At 39.6% G+C, this 27,576-nt stretch overlaps 1 protein-coding gene across 3 annotated transcripts in view; it reads left to right on the forward strand.

Moving 5' to 3' along the window:
- The window catches only part of TTC27 (tetratricopeptide repeat domain 27), a 144,014-nt gene that overhangs the window by 76,640 nt on the left and 39,798 nt on the right, over positions 1–27,576 (forward strand). For all 3 annotated transcript variants that reach the window (XM_010967622.3, XM_010967623.3, XM_045504787.2), the window contains exon 13: positions 13,857–14,084. In XM_010967622.3, coding sequence (XP_010965924.2) covers positions 13,857–14,084 — 228 coding nt within the window. The remainder of the gene's footprint in view (positions 1–13,856; positions 14,085–27,576) is intronic.

Raw genomic sequence — 27,576 nt, forward strand, 5'->3', positions numbered from 1 at the left:
GTCTTGTAATAGTGATAAATTCCTATGTTTTAAATTATTCTACAAAATGTGTATATTTTAATTTTTAGGAATTTTTGGTCATTTACTTTGTCTCAAGCCTTTTGTGAGTTACGGCCAAACGTCCCTCAAAATCTTGATTTTAAAGATTGATTTGAGCGTTTTATTTGCCTCAGAAAAGACTTTCCTTACCTGTTTTTCTAATGCTATATTTGCAGGTCAGTTTGCTCATAACCCTAAAAAGGTCTTGCTTCAAGTTGGCAGCAAATGTTTTATTTCTAAAACAGCTGAGATTCTTGTAGTATTTGGTCATGTGCCAGTAGTTGTCACCGCTTTTGGATTTAACTGGAAATGTGTGAAATTTTAATCCTTGCATTTAGTGCTTAATGGCATAATTTATTTTTAAAAGGCAAATTTGGTAAAGTATCTAATTCTGATTGTTGCACTCTGGTGCTTTTGTTTGCACCCCGCTCGTAAGATCTCAGACTTTCTCATTTAGAAACTACCTACAGAAATCGTCGTTATTTAATGACCATTGGCAAAATAGGTAAGATTAATTTTGCTCCACCTTGGGGTCAGAACTGGTTCTCATCTGTTAGCGTTTAATTTTTTAAAGCTATCTGGCACACTTTTTGCAGCTTCTCCAAGCCTGTTCTATAACAAAATTCTTATTTTGTTGAGCAAATTGGGTCCTTAAATGAAAGACAAAGACTGAGCGGGCATAAGCTGCCTGGAGGGCTGAGGGGTGAAGGGACTGGAGAGATTAGAGTTGGGACATCTCTTATTTTCTTTTGCTTCTAGGAAACAAAGAGCTAACCTGAGATCCATAGCCTTATCTTTTCATAGGCTACATTTGCAGATCATTGTAGCCATTGGGCTTTTGAAAAGTGTTCCTTTAAATTGCAAGTATATCTTTTATTTCTAAAACAAATGAGATTTTTTGAGATTCTTTTAGCATTTGGTTTGGGTTATGGAGGTTTTTGGGTTTTTTCTTCTAAGATAGTTTCTTTATTTGATTTAAGAGATTCCCCACGTGTTCTTTTTCTCACACTACAGTCAGCAGAGGCTTCCTGAAATATAAGTCTGATCATTTCATTCTCACTCTTCAGTAACTTTGCTGTGTCTCCAGGATTAAGTTGGAGCTCTTTAGCCTGAATGATTTACAGACCACTTGGTGTTCTGACTCCTACTTGTGTTGCTGACTGTTTTGTCTCCCTACTCTTTTATCTCTGCTTCGTCCCCATTTATACTCACTCATCCAGGTTGTGCCCAAGGTTCTAGTGGGACTAAACTACTACTTGTAAGTCTCGACTTTGCGGTGTTGTTTGACCTCAGGACCTTTGCACATACTATTGCCTGTCTAGAACTTGAACCCCTTCAGCTAATTCCTACTTATTCTTCAGAATTCTCCTTGGCAGTTGCTTCCTACAGTGAGCTTTCCCTGAAACCTGCCTCCCAGATTTGGTGATGTTCTCCCGTGTGCTCCTATAACACCCAACACTACTCTCAATCCTCCATGTGCTGGCTCAGCTCACTGGCTAAACTGTAAGCTGCTAAAGAATCAGACTTGTGTCTATATTATTTACAGCTGTCTCCCCAGCACCCAGCACAGGCCTGCCCATAGGGAGAACTCAAATATATTTGCTGAGTGAATGACTAGTAGGAGTTCACAGAATAGTTACTGCGTTGAAGCAAATCTCCACATAGACGCTCCTGTGGACTTTACATGTGGTAAAAGAACCCTTTCCAAACCCAGCCATATGTTTTCTCTCCAAAAACAAAGTACGAGATCTCCCTCCTCCCATTTCAACTTTCTAACTTTAGGAATAGAAATAGGAGCCTTTGAGAACTTTTGTTTTTGCTCAGTAGATGCTAAGACACTGTGAACATGCTGTTATTATGTAATGCAATTTTTGAGGGCTTCTTATGTACTACATTCTTTGTAGAATTATTTTGTCATTGTCATTTAATATTTGTAACAACCTACAAAGTATGAGTTGTTTTTGCCGCCTTACTGATAAGCCTTAGCAAGTGGCAGATTTGGGGATCTGAGCTCAGACCTTTCTTCTAAAGCCCACACCTCCCTCCCCAACACCTACCTCCCATCCAGGATGTTGTTAATCCCTCAAAATTTGATAGTCAATTTGTAAGTTAAAATTGTTGTGCTCACTTGAATGAGAAAAATCAGCAAAACAACTGAAAATATTCTATAACTGGGTAATACAAATAGGAAGTGATCGGCTAATTGGATAACAAAGCCTGTTTTTAATTACTCTGTTTTATCTTGGACCTGGACTATGTACGTTGTTGGCAGGTACCCTTTGAAAAATCAAGCCCACAGTGTGGTGTTGTCACACACAGACATGTAAAAAGCATGGTAGTAAACACTTGGCTCAGAGAGAGAGTGAGCAGGATGAGGCCTCACCCCAGTGAAGAAGGGGGTAAGTAACTGGGGGGACATGAAGTGTTTTGTACTGTTCACCTCTCAGTTGCGGCTCATGCAACAAGAACTTGGGCTTGGAGTGAACTGCCTTTCTGCTGGAAGGATTATTTGTGGCAGCCCTAAGGGTAGAAGGTTCTTTGGGGCTCTCTTGGTTCTGCCCCGTCGTCTTTGTTCACTGCATCAAGGACACCTTTCCAGTGGTCGAACTCCTTGTCTTTGAGAACCAGTCTCTCCAACGGTGAAATTAGAATCTGTTTTCCTCTGTGCTTCAGGTAAGAAGACTGAATTAGACTATGTCCAAGGTTGTTTGAGTTGCACTTGCAACACACGCATGTACACAAGTGCATTTTTTAAAACCTAAAGCTATTGTCTGACAGGTATTGTCGGGACAGGTGTCTGACTAGAAGTATGACCTTAAATTCTAAGCCTGCCCTTTTTTTTTTCCCCTTGGAGCAAACCTCTGGTTGCCAAGCCTAGCTCTGTCATTCCTGTAGTCCTCAAAGGCACTTGTAGTGAGACCAGGTCTGGGTCTAGAGCTCATTTCTCCACCTCCATCCTTTGCCAGAAGAGCTTCCTGTAGTTGTTGGCCTGCCAATTCCCCAACCCTGTGTACTGACCAACTGAGCGAGGGCCACTCTTATCGCATGGTAGAATTTTTAATTCCTTCCGCTCATTCACAAAATCGAGGCACAAATCATAGCCAAGAAGGGCAGTTTGTTCTGATAATTCCTTCTGACTCAAGTATGAATAATTTTCCTTAAACGTTTGAACTTTCACCCAGATTCTTTATCCAAAACCCAGGGCCTTGTCTCTAACACGGTACTTCCTGGAATCCTAGTGTGCTTAGGGTAGGGTTGTCCCTCCCTCAAATGTTAAATTTCTAAAATAGCAACTTGCAGAAAAACATAGCATCATAAATGTTGCTGAGTCCCAATATGGCATATTTTTCAGTATGTTAACTTTTTTGCTTGCGTATCTCTCCAGTTCTCAGTCACCTCTCAGCAGTGGAGCATTTGGTCCAAAGGTTCATCTCTCAGTTGCGCAGAATCTCCTTTCAGGCCATCAGTTTTGCTGCTTGGTATTTTCAGTCCTTTAGGGTTTAGAGTTCTTAGGTGTGATTGCTTGGATAAGAGGCCCTGTGAAGTTCACATTCTGCTGTGTGACCTCTGTTTGCTAGGACAAATTTGTTGGGAGATTCAGTCATACTCAATATTGATGTCAGCCCAGAACATGTCCCCAGGGCATTCTCCCTTTGTTCTCAAAGAGAAGAATCTTTTATGTCTCTATTTTGACTCTGAAGACCCTTAGAAAACACCAGTAGCCCTTTGTGACTTCACTGTTAGTTTCATTTGAATTCATCCAACATTTATAGTATCTACCTTGTACTGGGTAATTGTATTCCAAGGAGGAGTATAAGAAAAAAGTTACCTCCAAGGAGCTTATAGTCTGACAGTGCATGTGCCTGAGCAGGATGTTTTAGTATAGTATGACAGATGCTAACATGCAAGTATGTACAGATTCCAAATTCTGTTTGGCCATTATGTTTACAGCTAAATATTTCTGTCTCTGCTATCCTTCTATAAAGCAATGGTCCACTCAGTTTGTATTTTGTATAGACTCTTTCTCTGAGATCTCTAGGGCCTCCTCCTAATGACTCTACACATTTTCCTAAAAAACTGACATTTGGTTGAAATTAGCCTTATGTGGAAAAATTTAACTTTTAACCTTGTGGTATCAGTAGTTTTTCCCTTTGACCTCACTTCCTCCAGTCCTGTTGGCGTCAGTTACATAATTGCCTGCTTAACAGTTGGCAACAGCAGTTCTTCTGTCTTTGAAGAAACTGTACACAGTTGACTAACGTGATTACTTATAGAAAAATTTAGTGTTTCTAGAAGCTGTTTCAAGTTCCCTTCCTTCTTCCCAGTAGTGAAACCTCAAGCATCTTACTTTCTAATCTGGTTTTCCAGTGGAGGGAGTTGAGAAAGAACACAAACATTAGTTTAGGGCTTACTGTGTGCCTGACAAAATGCTAGGTACGTTTCACATCTAATTCTCCCAGGTAATGTACAAGTGAAGAGCAGACTCTCGAAATTCTAGTTAACTTACTCATGGTCATGCATTTAGTAAGTAGTAGAACTACCATTTGACTTTCTGACTAAAGGCACCTACATCTGCACAGATCTTCTTACGGTTGGAGTCTAGAGAACGAATCACGCAACACAATTTTCTAGGGATGTATTAGGACTCTTCCAGTTGTAAGAGAACCAACATGTATAGCTTAGTCAAAAAATGGAATTTATTGGTTCATGCAACTGAAAATTCTAGTAGACCTGTCATTACAGCCATATCCAGGGCTGAGATGAGGTCATCTGACTTTGTCACTCTCTCCAAGAGCCAGACAGGATGGCCACAGGAAGCTCAAGTTTAGTAATCCTGGTGGAAAAGTACCATGAGTTCCATGGCTCTAACAGAAAGGTTCCACAAAGACTGAACAGCCTGAGGCATGTGCCTTCACCTCTGACAAGTCCTACCTGTACCACAGGGAATGGTTTCCCCTCAGGGAAGAAGCGTTCTGTTATCAGAAGATCAGAGAATGGATGCTGAGCAGGAAAAAGAGCAGTTGATGTCCACTATAGGGGGGGAGTTTAATGTTCTCATTCTGAAGTTGCAAGAGGTATTTTATTTGGCTTACACAGTGTTTTGAAAAAAATTAGAGTAAGCATTTTCAGGCAAATTCATCTAAAAATCTGGATTTCTTGGCTTCTCTTAAAGAATCAAACGTTGTATAAACACTGGGCCAAATTCCCACATTATTGTACTGACTGGCTGGAATTGAGGAGTGGCTCCTTCCTTTGTATGCTCCCTCACCAGCCTGCTTCATTCATTCTCAATAATTGGCACAAATCTCTGGGTATTTGAGTGTGTGACCTTTGCTCCAAGCAGTGCAGGCTTTCCTGGTAAAGTAAGGAGTCCAGCCGTAATTCATAAGGTTTTTTATAAGTCTTGGCAGACTTAATTTTATACTGAAATTTGCTATGCATTGTCATTGTTGTAGAGTTGTATTAAGAACAATAATTAGTTGTGCAGAACTGCAAAATAAAATAGGTACATGAGATATGTCTATGTGCTTGGGTAGGGAAATGGTCTTCAGGGATTGCAGGGGTTCACAATGCACCTCAGGTCCATTGCAGCCATTTATCCATTTAAGTATGCTTTTGCATGTTTGGGAATGTATTTTTATCCTACTTAATAGATGTTAAGATGACAAATTTCTTGTATCATATAAGAATGTACATCTGTGTTTTCCAGTAGGGAAGTAGCAACCCATAGCCAGAAATACCAAAGCTTCTTGCTTTCTGTGAAGATTTCTGGCCACCCACATTTTGATATTGCAAAATTATATTAGAAGCCTTTGTGCTTTATTTATGTTCGCTGGGCACATTGTTTGTAGTTCTTTATTTGGTAATAAATTATATCAATTGAATGGGTAACTGAAGGAGGGAAGAGAAAACAGAACATTTTGGAGAGAATGAAGAAGACTGAGGAATGCAGTGTGACTAATTGAAGAAAGGAAATATATTGCCTGCAAACACTGCCCTTGGGAAAGATAAGTCTGTTGGCAGGACAAAGAGGTGTAAGCTCTCAAGGAGAAAGAGTTGACTTATCTAAAGAAAAATGTGGGATAGGAATTTGCGGAAAGAAGAGGCCAGTTTATACTAAGCAGGGTCACTGCGCTAGTGTTTCTCACCTTCTTTACGAGGCTGCCCTGCTCTGCCCCTCCAAACCCATCTTCCAGTGGATAAAATACCCAGAATTGATACTGTCTAGTAGTAAGTTGCATCCCATCCACTCTCTATGTTCCTCATTCTCACAGGAGTTCAGGTAGGTATGAGTTGATAGAGAAAGTATTTGAAATCATCAGTACCTTAGCATTTCCTAAGGTGATGGAGGTCTTCCTGCTTACTATTTAATCTTTCTTTTTTTATTAAAATACAGTCAGTTATAATGTATCAGTTTCTGGTGTACAGCACAATGTCCCAGTCATGCATATACATACATATATTCATTTTCATATTCTTTTTCATTAAAGGTTTAATCTTTTATTTGTATATTTTGTCTTATTTGCAAAGGTTGTAAACACAATGTTTGTGTCATATGTCTGGACTCTGGTGAGCCTTCATGGCCTATAATATAGTACAGTTAGAAGTAGAATAAATATTTGTAGACTGGTTTTTGATCATGTAGGTGCTTTAGGGATGTGATTTGATTTTTTGAGTCTTGGGTGCTATTTTTAGTGTAGGGTACTTGTGGAGTAGTGTTCCCCTTATAAACTTTTTTATTTCTATAAGTTTGGTAGTAATTTCTCTTCTTTCAGTTCTGATTCTAGTAATTTAAATCTAACCAACTTTTGGGTTGTTTATTTTCTCTTTTGTTTTTCTATTCCCTATTTTATTTGTTTACACCCTAACTTTTATTATTTTGTTCTTTCTGCTGCTTTGAATTTAGTTTACTCTTCTTTTTCTAGTTTCTTATAGTGGAAGATCAGATGATTAATTTGAGATCTTTTTTTCTTTTTCCATATAGGCATTTATAATGATAAATTTCCCCTTAAGCACTGCTTTCACTGCATCCCATAAGTTTTGGCCTATTATATATTTGTTTTCATTTATCTCAAAGTATTTTTAATTTTCCTGTGATTTCTTTTTTGATGTATTGATTATTTAGCAGTGTGTTGTTTAATTTCCATATATTTGTGAATTCCCCAAATTTCTTTCTGTTAGTGATTTCTAATTTTGTCCCATTGTAGTTGGAGAATATATTTTGTGTGATTTTAACACTTTGAAATTTATTGAGGTTTTATGGCCTAACATATAGTATATCCTGGAGAATGTTCTGTGTGCACTTGTGAAGAATGTGTATTCATTCCACTGTTGCTGGACAGAATGTTCTTTAAATGTCTGTTGGGTCTAGTTGGTTTATAGTATTGCACAAGTCTTCTATGTCTGTCTTCCGTGTAGTTGTTCTTTTCAGTATTGAAAGTTGGATATTGACGTCTCCAAGTATTACTGTTGAATTGTGTATTTCTTCCTTCAGATCTGTCAGTTTTTGCTTCATGTAATTTGGGGCTCTGTTGTTAGGTGAATAAACACTAATAACTATTATATCTTCTTGATGAAGTGAATGTTTATCATTAAAATATGCCTTCCTTTGTTCTATTAACAATTTTGTCTTAAGGTGTATTTTCTCTGACATTTGTATAGCCACTCTAGCTCTCTTTTGGTTATTGTTACATGATGTGTCTTCTTCGTTTTTTAAAAAAATGTTCATCCTATTTTTGTATCTGAATCTCAAGTATGTCTCTTATAGACAGCATTTAGTTGAATCATTAAAAAAAAACTTTTCTGCCAATCTCTGCCTTTGATTAAAGTATTTAATGTAGGATGTATATTGGCCATTTTGTTATTTGTTTTCTGTATGTCTTATGTTTTTTTTATTTCCCCATTACTGCCTTCTTTTTGGCTAAATGGGTATTTTCTAATGTACCATGTTAACTCCCTTGGCATTTCTTTTACTTTTTTTTTTTTTTTTTTTTTTTGAGTTACTTTCTTAGTCCTTGTGCTAGGGATTATTTAAAATAGCAGATTTTAAGTGTCTGTAAAATCCATCACCTGGGCATCCTCAGGGACGGTTTCTATTCATTGCTTTTTTTAAAATCATGTAAGAGCCATACTTTCTTGTTTCTTTGTGCAGTCTCAGGTTGGTTAACTTAATGGTCAGCTAATGATTGGACAGAAAATTCCTTAATGCCTAAATCAGCAAGTTTCCTAGTCTTTGTTGGTAGGCTCTGGGTGTGTGTATGTTGGGACATGCTTTCAACACTCAGCCAGGCAGTTGACAACTCTTAACATTCACTAACTACTTGGGCAAAGCCTCAAGGTCAGCCTGAGGTGAGAGTATAGGGCCTTCTCAAGTCTTTCCTGAACATGTGCACAGCCCTACACACGCATGGACTTCTAGATTCCCACCAATATGTTGGAGTTTTTCAAAGCCCTTAGTTATATATCTCATTCCCTTATTTTGTTTTGAAGCGTTTTGATTAGCCTATTGTTTGCCCCAGGTGTTATTTACCACCTCAGGCAGCTGCAAAATTAATCAATTATCTCTAATTGTTTTTGACAAAGGCTTTTCACTGGACAAGTTCAGAGTTGGGTTAAATAAAGACAGCTTTACAAGTGGGCTCTTCCAGGGACCCACCAGACCATTTTCTGGGAACAGAGGAGGAGCTCCAAACATATTTTCCCTCTGGTGCCTGCTTGACTGCTAATTTTCACCATGATAACATGCTGTTGGTTTTCAAGGCTGCTGCAGTGTTGAAAAGAGGGAATAGGAATGGTATATGTTAAAATGACACAAAGCTTGCTGTTTTTTTAACCAAGATTTTATCATTTTCTTGAATAAACACTCCCTATATTATTTCAAACCTTTGATTAATTTCCAGAGTTCTGAAAAAGTTTATTCTAACGCTTGTTGCAAGTTTTCTTGTTGCTTTTATGGTGCAGGGAATTTTAAAGGTCCTTATACCACCCTGTTGGCTAATGTCCCTCTATAGAAATAGGAAAAGTATTGAACCTGAAATCAGGGTCCTGTTTTTCAACTTAGTGTCTTTTGGTTTTGGGCTGACCAGTTGATCAAGGAATCTAAATTTGTATTTATTTGTCTTAAAATGAGCATATTAGTATCTACCTCTCAGAATTATTATAGAGATTAAATGAGATAATGCACTTAACAATGTGCTGGATAAAAATTAATCTGTAAATCACTATCAGATGATAGGACACACAAGGAGATTAAAAGGCAAAAATGAAAAAATTGCATCATGCAGGTTTTGTTTATGAAAGCAGAGCCACTTTGAATATTTTGGGGAATAAGAGGTTTGCCAAAGGCATTCAATCTTATACAGATGTGGGTAGAGTTAGGGAATGAAGATGTGGAAGAGGGAGTAAGGAGATCAGGGAAAGAATCATGTACCGATCCACTTGAAGCTTTGGCTCAAGTGGATAAGTCAGAACTTACTTAAAGGAATCTGAGGAGCCAAGTACTTCCAGCCTTTGAAATGGGAGGATAAAGAAGGAACTTGAGGAGAGGTCTGTGGAAAGCTCTTGTATCTATGTAGCTGCCAGCTCTGTGGGTCCACAGTCAAGTGTCTGATGGTGAGCCTGGGGTTGCTATTGGTTGGCAGGGCCAGCAAGTGGAAAGGCGAGCCGGGTGCATAGAGCAAGGACATCTCTGCATCCGTTTGATGCCATGTTCAACCGTGATAGCCTTCCAAGAGTAAAGAATGTTTGTTGCTTTACTTCTGCCTTTCAAATCCTTAGCGAGTTTCCCTTCTGACCAACTCTAACATGAAATCAGAAGGGAAAGGGATTTTAGGAAACATGGTTCCCAGCTTAAGCAAGTTAGTGTGGCATAATCCATAATACGACTGTGCAGTGGTTTAGCCCTTTTACTTGAGGGTTTACTTATTTGGGAAGTGTCAAACTACTGTTAAGTCCAGAGTATTTCATAGGTCGTGTTACATAGGTAAGAAGAGTTTCTGATTTGGGGGAAACTTACAGTTTCTTCAAAAAATGGTTTGATATCGAAGCATTCTTAGGACATAGAAGGACAAAAATAATTAGAAATATATAAGCATTTATTTTGCATATCTTGTTTTATTTATTAAATGAGTTCCTTAGAGGTACTATGGCAAATGAATTTTTGTAAATTGAACATTTTTCTAATAACAAGTTACAGTGTCAAGAGTATATCATCTCCAGTTGGTTTCTGATTGACATCGGCACACGATTTTTTGTTTTAGTTTCTTGAGTTTTATTATCATGATGCCATCAAGACTGGTGCAGTCTAATGGGATGGTGAGATAATCAAGGTCCTTGCAGACTAAATTATACCATAAAGTCCATGTACTTCTGAGGCAAGATAGGGAAAGTGAACTTCTCTCTGTGCTTGTGAAAGCCCACTGCATCTGATGTCTGGTGACTGGGTACGGAAAAACATACTTGCTGCATCAGTACCTGCATAGCAGAGGTCTGGGGCTGTGATGATTTAGTCCAGTAAAGAGATCGTGTCTGGAACAGTAGCTGTAATTGGAGCACCATTACATTGAGTTTACATAATCTATGACATTTTCCAGGCCCCGTCTGTGTCCTGCTCTATTTAAATGGGTAGGTTAAACTGCCCATGCACACACACACAAACACGCAAACAAACACAAACACACACTTTGCGGTATCTCTCAACTTTTTGACAGTGGCACACATGTCTGTGGTTTACACAGATAAGCAGTGTTGCTTAGGGTTTTCTCTTTTAATGAGGATAAATAGCTTCAGAGGCTTTCACTTGGCCCTTCCGAAGTAGCACTCCCTGAGGGCTCTGCTTTTGCTGGATATGTATCACCCACCTCTGTATTCACAGATAGGTTGCAAATGATAAACTAACAAGAGACTTTTCTTCCAAGTTGTTGCATTCTTTCTTCCACGTTAACACCAAGAAATTTCTAGCATCTCAGCTTTAGTTTTGGCCATGTTTGAGTCCAGGTTTTAGTCAAACAGTTGAGCGGATAGTTTAAAACCATCCCCAGCTGCTTGAGTTAGTACTGTGAATCAAAATTTTCTGATAAGTATCTAAATTCAGCTGATTTAAAATTATGATCCTCTTTGTCTATGGCCTTAGAATCTATTTTAACACATGGTCCCAAGGTCTCTAGAAAGCAACAATATCTTGCAGTTCTTTATGTGTGTAAAATCTATTTATATCACTAGAGGCAGTGAAGGGTGGAAGGGTCAAGTATGAGAATTGGAATTTTCTTGCAAGGTAACTCCCTGAGATGCAGTCTTCACTGTGTCCTTAAGCAAGGTGGCACTAGTCTCTACTGACATAGGAAACTCAGTAAAGTTTTGGGACTTTCTGTAGTCTGAATCATCCAAGTGTTAAATTCTTGGGTTTTGCTCTTTTATAATCAATGCCCTCTTCTCTGGGCCATGGTGAAGTAACTGGTACTATAGCAATCCTCTTGCTTTAAACAACCATTGTGGTTGTTACTGGTATGTAACAAACCACATCAAAATTTGATGGCTTAAAACAACAGCAATAATTTGTTTATCGCTCTTTGTTTCTGTGGAACAGATATTTGGGAAGGCCACTTACAACGTGAGAAGGGTGAGGTGATAGCAATGTTAACTCTGAATGAACTTAGAGAAATTGAAGATGCACAGCCCTAGAGCAATCATGAAAATTTACTAAAACAGTATACAGCTGAAAGGCAATAGAGGAAATAAAATGAATGACTAAAGCATGTTTGATTAACACAATCAAATGCCCTAACTTTCACACAGAACTAGTAAAACTGAATTTATCCTATATCGTAATTCAGCAGTCCTGCAAGGGCTGTCTCTGTATCTGATTTTTGGCTGCACCAGCTTCGCAGCTACAAGGAAAAAGAAAATGTTTTAGACACTTACAGAAATTCACTAGTTCTCTCACCTCGAGGATTTAAAGCACTAAGTGTCTTGTGGGTGTGTGTGGGTGTAGGTGTGTGTACGTACGTGTGCTGCCTAGTGAACTAAAAGCAGCTGACCTACCTCACAGTCTTGTGTTCTCTCACAGTGTCCTGTCACTCAGAGCACAAAAGCCTTACATTAGATAGGTGCTTCATTCCAAGGTACTGCAGGTGGTCATTTAAGAGCTTCTTTTATCACTGGATACCGTGGACAATTGGTGTTAAACCCTCTTGTGATCATTGTATCCTCATTGTCTTCAGATCCAACCAGATGAGATAACCAATCACAAATTTTCATTTTTTTGCAGGAGTGTACTGCCTGCAGTCACTTCTGTGCCCAGTTACTATAATGGTCATTATTTAATTGCAGACCACAGAATCCACTTTAGCAGTTTAAAGCAGAAATGGGAGAAGGTGGGTACCAAGTTTCAGTGCTGTGCTGACAAGAGAATGTCTTCAACTAAACTGTAAGGTCATTTCATTAAAAATCCTCCTGTGGCTACAGTCTGTTACACACAATTTGATTGAATATATATACATATATATGTAAAAATAAATACATTTAGTATAAAATATATTGAAATATCTTTATTGAAAAATAATATATTGAATACAGAATTATATGAGATACATTAATGGCTATTGTATTTTCTGTGAATAAAGGAATTACATAGGTTATATTTGAAAAATTCATGTTTATTTTGGCTATTTAGGACTTGGAACTGTTTTCCCTTAGAATCCTTTTTATAAATCCTGGTTTCATTTTCAGACTAGGCCTAAAAGACCTACGTAACACATACCATATCAGAAATGCAAATGAGCCAGCATCTGAAGACACTTTTTAGAAGCACAGCCTTTAAAAGATTTAAAAGAAATTTAAAAGATTTCTCAAAAATTATAATTATATGTCAAGTCTAAAGAAAATCAAATATACAGACTTTAAGATTGTGAGCTACATAAGTTACGGAGTCTAGGTCTAAACATCTTAGCTATCGAAGGATGGCTTCCTGGATGTCGACATCAACTGTGGCCGTGACTTTCTTGGCATCTTTGGTGACCCTGCTGCTGTTATGTGACGATGTATGTGTGTAAGGAACACCATGCTGCTTGTTCTCTGTTGAAGTTGATCAGAAGTGCGGGTTGGGGGGAGTGGACATGGGTCGGGAGAAGTGGGGTAGTACTTGTGACAAGTACAGAATTAGCTTGGGTGACAAGGTGAATCCGAATTGTAGATACATGAGAAGAATACCCAAGCCGTGTGTTGAGGATGGGCTTAACTTCCAAAGTGAATGGACTGTCTGGAGGCAGATAGGTCTCATGTTGGCAGGTTTTATCTGTGAGGTGAAATGTAGTTCAGATAAGAGGTGGGGGTTTAGCAATATCTAGTAAATTGTATCCTCTTCCTTCTTTTATAAATTTTTCAGCAATCATAGACTCCCCAAGCATCCCATTTTTAGAAAGGGAAGACATACTTTTCATTCCCACTGGGTGGAGATGAATTAGATGTTTGCTCTTACAAATGGTCCCAGTTGTGACAACTGGAGTGGGACTCAGGGAAACAGGGAGTGGAGTCCGCCAGATATCATGCAGTCAGCTTCTCCTCAGTGCCTCTCCTTGAAGATTCCAGAGGCCAGCAAAGCGCATTCACCTCTTACTTCTTGTTCCTCTGTTACCTGTACCGTATTTATCCTCTGTTGTTCCTCTCTTTTTCAACCTGTGTCCTCGATGCATGAAAGGAGGAGGGCATCTCAAACTTTGAAAATAAAATTTTGGATCGTGTGGGATAGAAGACATCTGTGTGCTACAGAGTAGCCATTTGTTACTATTCAGCAGTTTAGTTATTTCTGTTGTTGTTTTTAGGCAGAAGAAATCCTTTGGAAAGAGCTGGAGAAAAAAGAAACGCCAAGTCTGTACTGCCTGCTGGGAGACGTCCTTCGAGACCACTCTTACTATGACCGGGCCTGGGAGTTGTCTCGGCACCGCAGTGCCCGCGCCCAGCGCTCCAAAGGCCTCCTCCATCTGCGAAGCAAGGAGTTTAAAGAGTGCGTGGAGTGCTTCGAACGCTCAGTGAAGATCAATCCTATGCAGGTTGGACAATTCGCAAAGCCCCATCTGCTCTCAGCACTTCTGTTTTTCTGGGATTTCGATTCTTACTGAATGCATACCCATTTTCTGTCCTCATGACTGGTGAGCTCGTCTCCGAGCTGAGACCCTAGTCTCTGATACATTTCTTGCTTGTCACTGAGAGTAGACAGGCTGGTTTTCTCTTAGTCGCTTTCTTTTGTGCTTCTGTTAGTCATTTTTCTATTTCATTTTGTTATTTCAATTAACTGTCCTTAACGCAAATACAGCTATTAAAATTAGGTCCCAGTTTGAGTAGATGTGCTAGGAAGGAAATGAATGAGAGTCAAAATTACAGACAGTATGGGGCTCTGCAAGTAATTGCTGAAGTCAATACTGAAAGAAAAACTTCTATATAAATAGGGTAATATATAGAATGGTAGTTGATCATTTTAAGGAAGAAAAGTCTGTATTTACATATGCACAAATATTTTTAAATATTTAAAAAATTTTTAAAGGTTTGAAAAGATAATACAAAAGGAAACTGCATCTTTAAAATAAGTAACTAACAAGCTAAATCCACAGGAGTGGACCTAATTTTGAGGGGAAAGAGATCAGCTTACTTTGTATTTAATGATATGCAGTTAGTAAAATGATTTTATTCCCAGAAATGGTCATTTTTTTAAACCAAACTTTCTCTATAACTGCTTTCCTAATCACCAAAGTCACACATAACTGTCAACCATGCTCCTGGCAAACATACACCCTGACTTGGTGTAACTCTATGTATAATACTGATTTATAATCAGCTACTAATGTTTACTGAGCACTTACTATGAGCCAGGTACCTCATTGAGCACTTTGCGGGTATTTGAACCCAGACAGTCTGACTCCAGAACCTGCACTCTGTTTTTTTAATGTGGTGAAAATTGCTTAACATAAAATTTTTCATCCTAGCCATTTCTCACTGTGTAGTTCAGTAGTGTTAAGTACCTTCACTTTGTTGTGTAGCCATTGCCACCCCCATCTCAACAGCTTTTTGCATCCTGCAAAACTGAAACCCTGTGCCCATTAAACAACAGCTCCCTGTTCTCCACCCCCAAGTCTAGTCCCCGACAACCACTCTGCTTTCTGCCTCTGAATTTGGCTACTCTAAGTACCTCCTATGGGTGGAATCATCCACTACTTGTCCTTTTGTGACTGACATATTTCACTTCGTGTAACGTCCTCAGGTTCATCCATGTTGTATCATATGTCAGAATTTTCTTTCTTTTAAGGCTGAATAATATTCCAATGTGTGCATATACCAGTGTGTTTATCCATTTGTGGCTGGACACTGGGTGAGAAGTGAGAAGTGCTGTGGTGAACAAGGGTGTACAGAAATGGTCGTTTTTGAACTGGGTAGTCTTGGGGCATATTTTTACATTGAAATAAAATCAGAAGTACTTTTTTTTATGATAGATGGAGCTAGTTGCTTAATTTCCTCACTCTGTGTAGTAAATACGATGAGAACCTTCCAAATCAGCTGGCCGGTGAGATGCCTGGAGAAGAGAGGAGGACAGGTGGGAGTACGGAAAATCAGCAGACGCTAACAGTTGCATTTGGCAGCAAGGATGCTTAACATAGACTTAGAGTTGGTTTTTGTTGACAGCTTGCTCTAACTCATGGGTCCTCAACTGGGGACGATTTTGTCCCTGTGTCGTTTGGCAATGGTGGGGAGGTGAAGGGGTGTACTACTGACATCTAGTGGATGGAGGCCAGGAATGCTGCTAAACATCTCATGATGCACAGCACAGCCCTGCACCGTAAAGAATTATCTGGGCTGAAGTGTCGATAGTGCCAAGGCTGAGAAGCCCTGTACTAACTTTATTATCACTAGACTTTTTTGGTAGAAAATAGAACTCAGTTTTGTACTATGAAAATTATACTTTTATGGAAAGCTGTATCATATCCTTGCTTATCTTAGTAGCCTCTGCTTAAAGTTCACCCAACCACCGCAGCCCTAAGGAGTGGGGAAAATAAATTCCCTTGGTCAGCCTCCGTGGTCTAAGTTAAACCAGAGCCGGCTGTCTCACAGATGTGAGTAGTTTTCTCCAGAACACAGTCTCTTCTTAATGTCCAGCCTTAACGTTTTCCTTGTGCCTCACTGGCTACTCCTTCTCAGTCTTTTTGCTGGTTCCCAGGGGTTATTCCTTGGCCTTTAACTCTGTCTACACTTACTCCCTTGATTTCATCTAGTCCCCTAGCTTCAAGTACTGTCTACATGCTGACAACTCCCAAGAGTTTATTTTCAGTCCTGTCTGCTCCCCTGAACTCTAGACTACTGCAGCTCACTGCTTCCTCACTTTCCCCATTTGTTATTCAAACTTAACGTTCTAGTATCTGACACACTGTTCTCCCCCTCCTAAGAGCTTTTGCCCCCAAGGTCATCCTCATCCCTGTAAGTGGCGGCCCATCTGGCCTTGGAGTCATCCTTGATTCCTCTTTGCCTCATACCCCACATTGAATCCGTCAGCAAACCCTACATCTGCCTTCAAAATATATCCAGAAGCAGACAGCTGCTTACCATCTGCCACCATTCTGGTCACACCCCCATCATCTCTCACCTAGTTCGTATATTACCTCCTTACTGGTCTTCCTGCCTCTATCCTTCTTACCATCTGCCTGGTCTCAGTGAACATCTAGATTGATCGTTTCGAATGCCAGTCAGGTGTGTCACTCTGGCTCACTGCCAGCACCCCTTCCTGGCTCCCAGGGCTCCCTCAAGCCCAGCTCCTGTGCTTCTTTACCATCCTCCTCCCACCTTCCCCCTCACTCACCCCACATGAGCCTCCTTGTTCTTCCCTGACCATCCTGGCACGTTTCTGCCTCAGGGTTTTAGTACTTGCTGTTCCTCTGCCTGGAATGTCCTTCTTCCAAATACCTGCCTGACTCGCTCCATTACCTCATTCGTGTCTGTGCCCAAATGTCGCTGTCTCAGAGGCCTTCGTGTTCATTCTATTTAATGATCACTTTCCACCCCTACCTCACACTCCTTGTTTGTTTTCCTCCATAGCACTTACGCCTTCTATTATTATATATAGCTAACTTTGAAAAAATCTGTCTCTCCTCCACTAGGAGGAGAAGGCAGAAGTTTTTATCTGTGTGGTTCATCTACATTTTTCTAGTGCCTGTAACAGTCCCTAGCACAATTGGGTCTTTAATAAATAATTGTTGAATGAGTGAACGCATATCTTCAACCAGTTATTCAGTCAAGTATGTGTTAATTGTCTGCTGTGCACATCGCGCTAAACCAGAGGAGGAAGCAATAGCAGCAGGTCGCCGGGTGGCCTGGCTTGTACCCACTGCTACAGTCTAGTGAAACGGGCAGAGACCACACTGCCAACAGTGTGAGGCATCAAAGAAATACCCAGCGAGTGATTTGTAACTCACTCGTTTTACAGAGGCCAAGGAGACCATTTTTGCCTTTGGTAGACAATGAAGAGAGGATGGTGAATTTGGCTTTGAAGCATACATAGTACCTAAATCAGCCAAGGCAAGGGGAGTGGTGAGGGCATTCCAGGCAGGTGAACAGTATGAGCCCAGCCCTGGGAATAGAAAGGGAAGGGGCATGTGTGCGCGTGTGCACTGGGGAAACAGTGCTAGTGAACAGGCTGGTTTTTCAGAGTGGAAGAGAATAGACCAGTCCCAATGGGAAAGCTAGACTGCAGCCAGATTATGGAAGGTCTCAAGTGTGAGGCTGAACTCTTTGGGTTTTTTATTTGGCAGACTGGGAGCCATTGAAGGGTTGATATGTGTTTGGCTTTGTTTCAGGGAAGGAATGTGGTATGCATGGAGGTGAATTAGGAACATTGTTTTGGCAACACTGTGGCCATGGGAGATACTAGATGTAGACAGTCTTAGGAGACTGTAGCAATGGTCTAGTGGGACAGTTGTCAGTGTGGGTGGAGCAGTAGGAAAGAAGAGATGGATGTGAGGGAATTTGTAAGAGAGGGCTTAACAGGGCTTGGGGGTCTCGTATAATTTTGAATTAATTACTTAGCAAGACAAAGAAATGACAATTGCTCAAAGCAGCATCACAGTAGAAACAGATGTTATGTGAGGATATTTTGCGGTTTGTCATGTGGATCCAATTCAGGCAGGCTGTAAGCCAGGCCAGAATGTGCAGGCACATGATGCCGCAGTTGTACAAAATTACTAGGAGATGCAAATGTGCGCACCGTAGACTTATAACTTGCGATCCACGTTTGAACTGTCCCCAAAGAAGGAGAGCTCTGACATGCTATTGTCTCCTCTAAGTCCTCAAATGAAAGGAAAACAGAAACATAGAATTTTAAAGGTTTGGTGGGGAGGGTATATAGTTCAGTGGTAGAGTGCATGCTTAGCATGCATGAGGCCCTGTGTTCAATCCCCAGTACCTCCGATAACTAATTTACTAAATAACCAACCAACCAACCTCCCCCCACCAAAAAAATTCTGTCTCCCCTTTTCAGACGTATCCAAGCAGTTGGGTTTAATAACAACATTCAGGCAAAATGAGAGTGATACTTGAATGGCTTTTGTGCATTGTAATGGCTTCCTGAAATAAAATTGGTAAATAGGAGAGTTTGGTTTTCTATCAGGGATGGTCTACAAAACGAAATGCACCGTCTATGGCGCATTCTTAGAGAACCGGAAGACGTGTGTACCATTTGCATTCGTGCTCTTGAGCTTGCCAGCTGTCATTCGCTTACACCTACCTATACCATTTTCCCGAGTAACTTCTGAAACTACTAAAATTCAGCCTTAGACTTCTGGGGTTTGTGGACTGTTGGAAGCTGAAGAAAGTGAGAGGAAGTGGTCACCAAGCCTCCCAAGCAGGATTTCATAGACTTAAAGCCAAAATTAAACCATAGGCCCTTAGGTAGTTGTTATTCTCATTGCCCCCTACTTTTTTGCAAAAAGTAAGAACAAAGAAATCACTCAGCTATCAAGCTAGTATGTGCAGCCCTAAAAAAGGAAAATGCCACTTCCTATCATTTTCCACCCCTCCTTCAACATACATACGGCATTCCTTTTCTTTTGTCAGTTTTCTCCCTTTAAAATTTTTAAATTTTCCTGAGTGTTCTTCCTCGGTTAACTGGCCGCTCACCTTGGTGAGGTTATACGATATTACTGGCAGTGTATCTGTGCAGAGACACGGATTGGTGGAAGGGCTGTAGGAGTTGAGAGGAGGTGCGTGGTCACTGTGGACTGACGGGGCCAGAGATGCGACAGGGCTTAGCTCAGCTGTTCACTGACTGGTGGGAAGTAGGTCGATGTTCGAGAGGGGAGCTAGCTTCACAGGTAGGTGAAGAGCATGAAGAAAGGTGAGGATTTGAGGATTCACTAAGCATCAGTGGCCATCCCAGTTTATGCCTTTTATCCTGGTAACCTGTCCACTTTAGCGTTTGTCCCAGATTTTTAATTTTTGAATGAAGTGCTGTTATTAATAGTTACATTAGAAGAAGTTGGAATGGGTTTTCCCAGAGAACCACTTTGTTCTTCCATCTCTGGCCATAGCCTCATCTGGTGTTGTGCTCAGCACGTGTGTAGTGGATGGAGCTCCTACTGTACAACGTGCTCAGATCTGAAAGATGACCAGTAGGAGCCTCTTTTCCCCCAGCCCTGTCCAGTTGCACCTTAACTCACATTGCCCCTTCAAGGACAGTGTGCAGGATGCTTGCTGAGAAGACCAACTGTGCTTGCTCTGAGTGGTCGAGGATTGCCACCTCCTTCACATCTTGGGTGGTGGTAGGAGAAATGTTTGAGCCAGTGTCTCAGTAAGCCCTTTGGAATATATCAGACGTGTGTGCCAAGTTGTGGCCTGTGAGGTGCGTGACGTTGCTTGGCTACCAGTTGGCAGGATTAGTGGGAAATGTGGGGAATTGTAGGCTAGATGTCTGGGGAGCACAGGCAGAGCAATCCTGCCAGAAATAAAAGCGCATGGAGAATAGTCTGAATTCTCTTTCTGTGGGGTTTTGGTCACTTACTGGATGGTCTAAATGTACCACTATTCCTACGTTATATACTGCTTGGTAACATTTATGTAGTTTATAATAAACCCTTTTGGCCATAATCATCTCCAAAAAGCAGACAAATAAATATGTTTTAGCGGACAATTAAGTCAGTTTTCACTTGTCAAGAGAGTTAATGACTGTATAACTGGCACAATATGTAGTGGATATTTACATTCCACCCCAGGGACTGCAGTCATATCACTGGTCACATGCAAACCAGAAGACCCAAGTCTTCTGAAGAAATATTAGCATATATGTCAAAAGTTGGTTGTTGTTTTTTTAATAGAAAGCATGTCCAAAGATGACGATTTACTACGCAGCTATAGGAGGTGCATTTTCATGTCATTCTGTGAGGCTGGACTTTTTATCTAGAGCAAAGGAAAACGAGCGAAGCTCGTTTAGAAAATTAGTTGATGCCAAATTTTCTTGTGCATGTATGAAAAGTGAGGTCATAGCTGTTAATATGCTAGCTCTTTTAGCAGAAGTCGTTCATTAACAGTTGAATTTGCCAGTTTTATATCAGTAACATCAGGTGCTTCAGATAGAAAACTCATTAATTTGGTTCTCATAATGGTTTTAATTTTTTTTCACCCAATTGGTGGACTCAAAATAAAATTTTTGGAAATTCATTCTATCAAAGGTGAAATACCTGGCATTGTTCTAAATGCTATAGTTATTTCAGTTAAAAAGTTAAACATTGGAGATTAAAGTATTTCCTTTAGTGGTGACAATAAGGATACAAGTGTCGGTGGAGTGTGGTAACGTGGTAAACATGAATGCTCTTCCTGAATTAAGAAAACCTGTGGAGCAGAAATGCACTTGGAACTGGTTACAGTGGTAGGCATAATGGTCCAAACAAGCTGCTACCATTGGGAATAAAAACTAGCTGTTGTCATTTACAATATTTTCATATTCACTGTTTGAGTAATTGAACTACAAAATTCTTGTGACTTAAATTCCTCTAGTATGGCAGTATATGCTTTCTCTTTTAGCTACACATCAGATAGGGGACTTTGAAAATGTTTTGAGTTTTTGAAGAATTTATCTGTCAATTTACATATCCTACAATGATAGGAACCTTTTTTTTTTTTTAAGGAGTCTGTGTTTTGACTGCATTGTGTTCAAAATCAATTGGAAATCTTTTATGTATTTAGTTAATGGAGTTCAAGAAAACATCAGCTTTTAAAGCTTTTAGCAAATTATTATTATTGAAAGCAAACTTTTGAACAGGAGGACATTGAAATATATCTTGAAGAGGAAACAATGAGAGTTCAGATGATGTACAGGATTTACTTCTAAAATATATAATCTCTCTTTTGACCATCTCTACTATATTAGTCTTCTAAGGGCTGTCATAACAAAATACTACAAACTGGGTGGTTTAAACCACTGAAGACATTTATTTTTTCACAGTTCTGGAAGGCAGAAGTTCAAGATCAAGGTGCCTTCAGGCCTGGTTTCTGGTGAAGTCTCTTTCTGGCTTTTAAAGGGCTGCCTTCTCACTGTTTCTTCACATGGCCTTTTTTCTGTGCACATGTAGAGAGACCTCTGGTGTTTTTCCTTCTTCTTAAAAGGACACCAGCCCTATTGGACTAGAGCCCCACTATTATGATTTCATTTAACCATAATTATCTCCTTCATGCCCTATCTCCAAATATGCTCACACTGGGCTTTGGGCTTTAACATATGAATTTTAAGGGGGATACAATTCAATCTGTAACATCTACCTAGGAGGAATCTTTTCTTTGTAACCTTTTTCATTATGACATTTTCAGTTACACAAAATACAAATAGCAGAGAGACCAGAATAATGAGTCCCCTCCCATGTGCCCATCAACCAACTAACTTTAACAGTTATTAACTCATGACTAACTCATGACTGATCTTGTTTCATCTGTATATCCCATTCTATCCCATATTATTATTCTTTTTTAATTTTTATTTTTTTGGAGGGGGAGAGGTCTGTTTATTTATTTACTATTAGGTTTTTGTTGTTTTTTTTTTAATGGAGGTACTAGGGATTGAACCCAGGAGCTTGTGCATGCCAAGCACATGCTCTGCCACTTGAGCTATACCCTCCCCCATGCCCCATATTATTTTGAAACAAATCCAATATATTACTTCATTTTTAAATGTTTTAGTATGTATCTGTAGAAAAGAATCATTGATAGAGAAAACTTACTTGATGAATTTTGTCGTATTAAAAATATTTGTTGAAGAAAGGTACTCTAAATGGAGGCCGAAGTCAATACCTAAGAAAAATATTTATAAGCTTCAAATTAACAAAACTAGAATTAAGAATATCCTCTGTTTAGCAGAAGTTGCTCTGAGCTTACCAGTCATCTCAGCACATTAAAAAATTTTCCCCAGCTTTATTGAGAAATAATTGACATATAACAGTGTGTAAGTTTAGGGTATACAACATGATGAGATTTGATGCATGTATATATTGTGGATGATTACCACAATAGCATTAGTTGACACCTCTGTCACCTCACATAATTACCTTTGTGTGTATGTGTGTGTGTGTGTGTGTGTGTGATGATAACATTTAAGATTTACTCTCTTAGCAACCTTCAAGTATATAACACATTATTGTTACCTATAGTCACCATGCTGTACATTAGATCTTTAGAACTTACTCATCTTATAACTGAAAGTTTGTACGCTTTGACCAACATCTCCCCTGTTCCCCCCAACCCTCAAAACTCCTAGCAACCACCGTTCTACTGTTTTTATGAGTTTGGCTTTTGAAGATTCCACATATAAGGGAGAACATATGGTATTTGTCTTTCTCTGTCTGGCTTATTTCACTTAGCATAATGCCCTCAAAGTTCATCCATGTTGTTGCAAAGGCAAGATTTTCTTCTTTCTTATGGCTGAGTAATATTCCATTGTGTGTGGGCACACACACACATGCAACTCTTTATCCATTCATCTCTTGGCAGTTTGTTTACGTGTCTTGGCTGTTGTGAATAATGAATGCTGCAGTGGGCATGAGGGTGCAGGTATCTCTTTGAGGTAGTGATTTAATTTCCTTCAGCTATATACTCAGCAGTGGGATTGCTGGATCATATGGTGGTTCTATTTTAAATTTTTCCTGAGTGCATTTAGAAAGAATGTTTTCTCAACTAAAATCATTATGACCTGCAGAGAAGAGTTTTAACAATTTTCAATGTATTAACTATAAATTTGACACCACTAAAGAACAACTTTGAAATAGACAGCAGACAATTTTATGAAAAATTTAAAGTACTAAGATATTGAAACAAAGTTTATCAGAAAAATATCGATGACATAGTATTAGATATGACTAAGGAGCTGATTAAAGTATATGAATATCTACTAAGAAAAATTAATTTTAATTCTGTAATATATTATGGAAATATGCAAAGTCACAATATATAGCTTGTTTAATGTTCCTTTTGTTATTTTTAAATGGTCAGATAATCAGCATTTAAATTTTCTTTAATAAATTTTTATTTTTCAGTAAATAATTCTACTTTTGAAAATGGTTTTCTAGTAGAACCATCTTATAGATCCCCTGATATAGTAAAACCAATTTGTTGAGTAACAATTTGTTGGCCAACAAATAAGATCTTTTTAAAGTCATGTGATTTTAATTATTTTTTAATGCCTTGTTTCTCTTTAAAAAGTACTGCAGTTTGAACGGTACATTATGTGGTGGCCTAACTGAGCATTATCAAGATCCTGCTGTGAACCAGCCCTGGATGTGGGGGTGAATTAGACCATGTCAGCCTATCAGCAGAGAGCAGACCGTTCCCCCTGGACAGTGATATGAATAGTACTAGCTTGGGAAGGCCCTTAAGTGCCCTTCCTCAGGATTAGCTAACCCAGAGATGTGGAAGTCTGTTGTGGTTTTAAATAAAAGAGTGATACGACAAAAGTGGCATTCTAGGAAGTTTAAATAAGGCATGAATGTCATGGATGAGTGACCGATCAGTGGCTTTAGCAGTAAGGATGAGAAGATAAAACAGGGTGAAGCTCACTATTAAGGAAAATTTTCTGGGACTTATTCACTAGATTGGCAGGACTGAGGCAGAGTTTGGAATCCAAGAGCATGCCAGTTTTCTCAGTTGTCTGATTTAAAAGGAAATGCCCCTATTGATAGGTGTAGAGAATTTGGGAGGAAGGGAAAATATCTTTGGTAGGGGAAGATGATGTGATTTTGAGTGTTGAATATGAAGACTTTGCTCTAAGTAGAGGTGGCTAATGGTCCACTGGGCATAGCGGCCTGAAGCCCAGTAGTGTGGTCAAGAACTGAGCTTGCAGATTGGGGCTTTTCCATGGAAGTAAGGTGGAGCCATGCAAGTGAATGAATTCTTTACAGAAGACTATATTGAAAGAGAACACCAGGCAAAATCTTGAACTTTGGGCATCTCTAGCAGTTGGAGGAAGGCAGAAGAAATAGCACCAGTGAAATATGCTTCAAATAAAATATACCAGAGTCTTGACAGGAGAGATAGAAGGACCCCCAAAGAGGGGATTCATGGAAGAACAAATATCAGGAATGTGACAGGTAGTGATACCGTCTAAGGAGGGCGAAGACAAGTTCATTGGATTTGGAGCTCACTAATGACCTTCAAAGCTTCAGGAGGCTGAAGAGTGTGTGGCCGATGAGGAAATGGACATAACATTTATAGACTCTTCATTGAGCAAAGAAATGAGAGTCAAATTGTAGAGTATTGTCCCAAGGGGCAGAAGAGTCCAGTAAAACTTTTCAAGTTACTGGGAACCTTTACCTGGTTAAACCCCACAGATGACAGAGAGATTGAGTGCTGTAAAGAGAAGGGGGATGATAACTGGGGCCTGTCTTTCTAGGGAAGAGTGGGATGAGGACAAGGAATGAAGGTGTTAGGTCTGGACACAGGAATCATGTTTCTAACAAGACAGGAAAGAAGGTGAGAGCATTAATAGTATAATAGCAATTTCTATTAAGCATCTTCTGTGGTCTGAGCTAGAATATAAGTGTAAATAAACTCTTTATAAACCATTTTGAGGTATTGGCGGGGGGATGTGCTACAAAAGCCTCTTGCCCTGCTGTGGTTTATATGGGCCAAATGGAGAGAAGAGGCAGAATAACTGCCTGTGACTGGGGGTAGAGTCAGCAGACACCAGGCTTTGGGGGCCTAGTGATGGCGCTGGGACTGGGATGTGGGAAGGCCTGATGGAGACGTTATGAACTAGGAGAAACACTTGGGAATTGAATAGGAGGCAAAAATTAAGAAAACGTGTTTCAGGAAAGGAGACTAGCAGATGCAAAAAATGTAGCGAGCAAAGATTTCTTGGTAACTGTAGCTTTTGATTTTTTATTTTTACATTCAGTTATAATAATAATACTAGCAGCTAACATTGAGGATTTACTAGGTGCCCGGTACTATTCTAAGCATTTTTCATATCTTTTGAATCCTCAACACAATCCCTGAGGTATTTACCATTTTGTCCCCTCATTTCACAGATGAGGAAACAGAGGGATAATTAATTTACACCAGACCCCACAGCTTATGTGATGGGTGGAGCTGCTGTGTGAACGTGGGCTTTCTAGTTCTATAGCATCTACTCTTAACCTCTGCTGTTTTGCCTCTGGAGGATGTTGTCTGATGTTAGGAGGGACTGGCCATGTGGCTGAGATCCAGGTAGAAGTTATGGAAAGCCTTGAATACAAGACTGGGAGGTTTGAAGGTTTTTCTGCCTTTAATAAAGAACCAGCAGGGCTTTCTGATCAGGAGCAAAATGAAGTTATAACTTTGATGTTTTGGGACATTCCAGCACGTGACGGTGAGGGAGTCTCTGCAAGACCAGGGAGTTTGGGAGGAAGCAAGGCAGCCCTTTCCAGCTATGCTGCATGTAAGACCAGACTTCTGTGGTGTAATACTCTGCTAGAATTGTTCATTATCCTGAGAGCTTGTGCTCTTCCTTGATTTGTAGGGGTTAACTTTCTCTTTCCTTTCAACTTTTGAAAGAAAAAAAATGTTTTTATTTGAAACGGACAGAGTTTCTTTTGTGTCCTTGTGTTATTGTGGTGGAGAGATTCAGGGAGATTGGAGCTTACATTCCAGTGAAGAGATAGGATGAACATATGTGAATAATATGTAGAGAAAAAAGAGATTCTTTCCTTTTTGTTCTTCCTCTCTCATATTGGTAAGCAATAAAAAATGAAACTCTGAAGGTCTGACTTGCATCACTGCCAAGAAATACGAGCCCCACGATAACATCTGGGCTGTAGCTGGGGCAGAGGGAGTTGGGGGCAAAGCTTGGCTGCCATAGACCTGCCTCTGCATCCTGGTAAAATCCCAAAGTAAATCACTTCAGCTTCCTCTTTGGTAAAGTGGAGTTATCATCCCTGCCTCAATTTGCTGCTGGGAAAATCAGAGCCAAAGTGTATAAAGTGTCTAGCGTATTTCCTGGCCCGTAGGAAGTTCTCAGCTGTCGTAGAAATTTCTATCCTGCCGTTGTAGTGTGGTAGAAAATCACTGTTACCCCATTCATGGCCAAAAAATAGGGAGGTGTATCTAACAGGAGAGTCTCCTGCAGATGATCCGTGAACACCTGTGTTACCTCGTATTGTCAATTGTCTGGAAAGAGAGCAAGCACAAGAATCAGTGGTATCCAAATCTAGGACAGGAATTAGAGGAGGGAACTAAACAATTAATAGCCTATTTAGTAAAAGAAAAAAGTGTGTATGAAATTTAATTGTTCCTATTTGTTGAAATTTAGTTTAAAGGAAGACACTGAAATAGAGGGAACTTTGAGAGAGTGAGAGAAGCTGACATGTTAAGACTTGCGTTTCCTTGGGGAAGAGAACTTAGTATTTGGCAAATGAGAAATTTGATAACAAAAGAGTTGGTGGTGTATATATTTTTTTAAATATGAAAACTGAGTGTCAGTTTAGGAAAAGCTACTACCAAACAATGTTGATATCTTTCTTGGATTTGGCTTCAGTCATTTCCTGTTTAATGAAGCCACATTCAACGACTTATCTGCATTTGGGGTTGTGGGAATGAGTCAGGGATGTGGAAAAGAGAAAATGGAGACAATAGCTTGGCTTCAGGATTCGAGTGTAACATTTGACACTTTATTATATGGGACATCAGAAAAATTCAGTCAGTCCTATAGGAAAATTAGTGAAAAAGGATGAAGCCACTGATTATTCATTCATTCTACAGAAACCATGAGGGGGAGGGAAATTTGAGTAGGAGGCCCACAGTTTAAGGAAGGAAATTGTAGTACATAAGCGAATAACAACTACGGCAGATGTGCTTCAAGTACCCCTCCCTGTAAAACTTAACTGTGCAGTCGTGAAAGTAACCCATGCCCGTTTTCTGGTGGACCTCGGAAGAGCAAACTGTTCAATTTCTATTTTGATTATTGGGTTATTGAAAATTTTTTTAATTGAAGTATAATCAGTTACAGTGAGTCAGTTTCTGGTATATATAATGTCCCAGTCATCCATTTATACA

This window comes from Camelus bactrianus, chromosome 15 (assembly GCF_048773025.1).
Source record: "Camelus bactrianus isolate YW-2024 breed Bactrian camel chromosome 15, ASM4877302v1, whole genome shotgun sequence".
NCBI lineage: Eukaryota > Metazoa > Chordata > Mammalia > Artiodactyla > Camelidae > Camelus > Camelus bactrianus.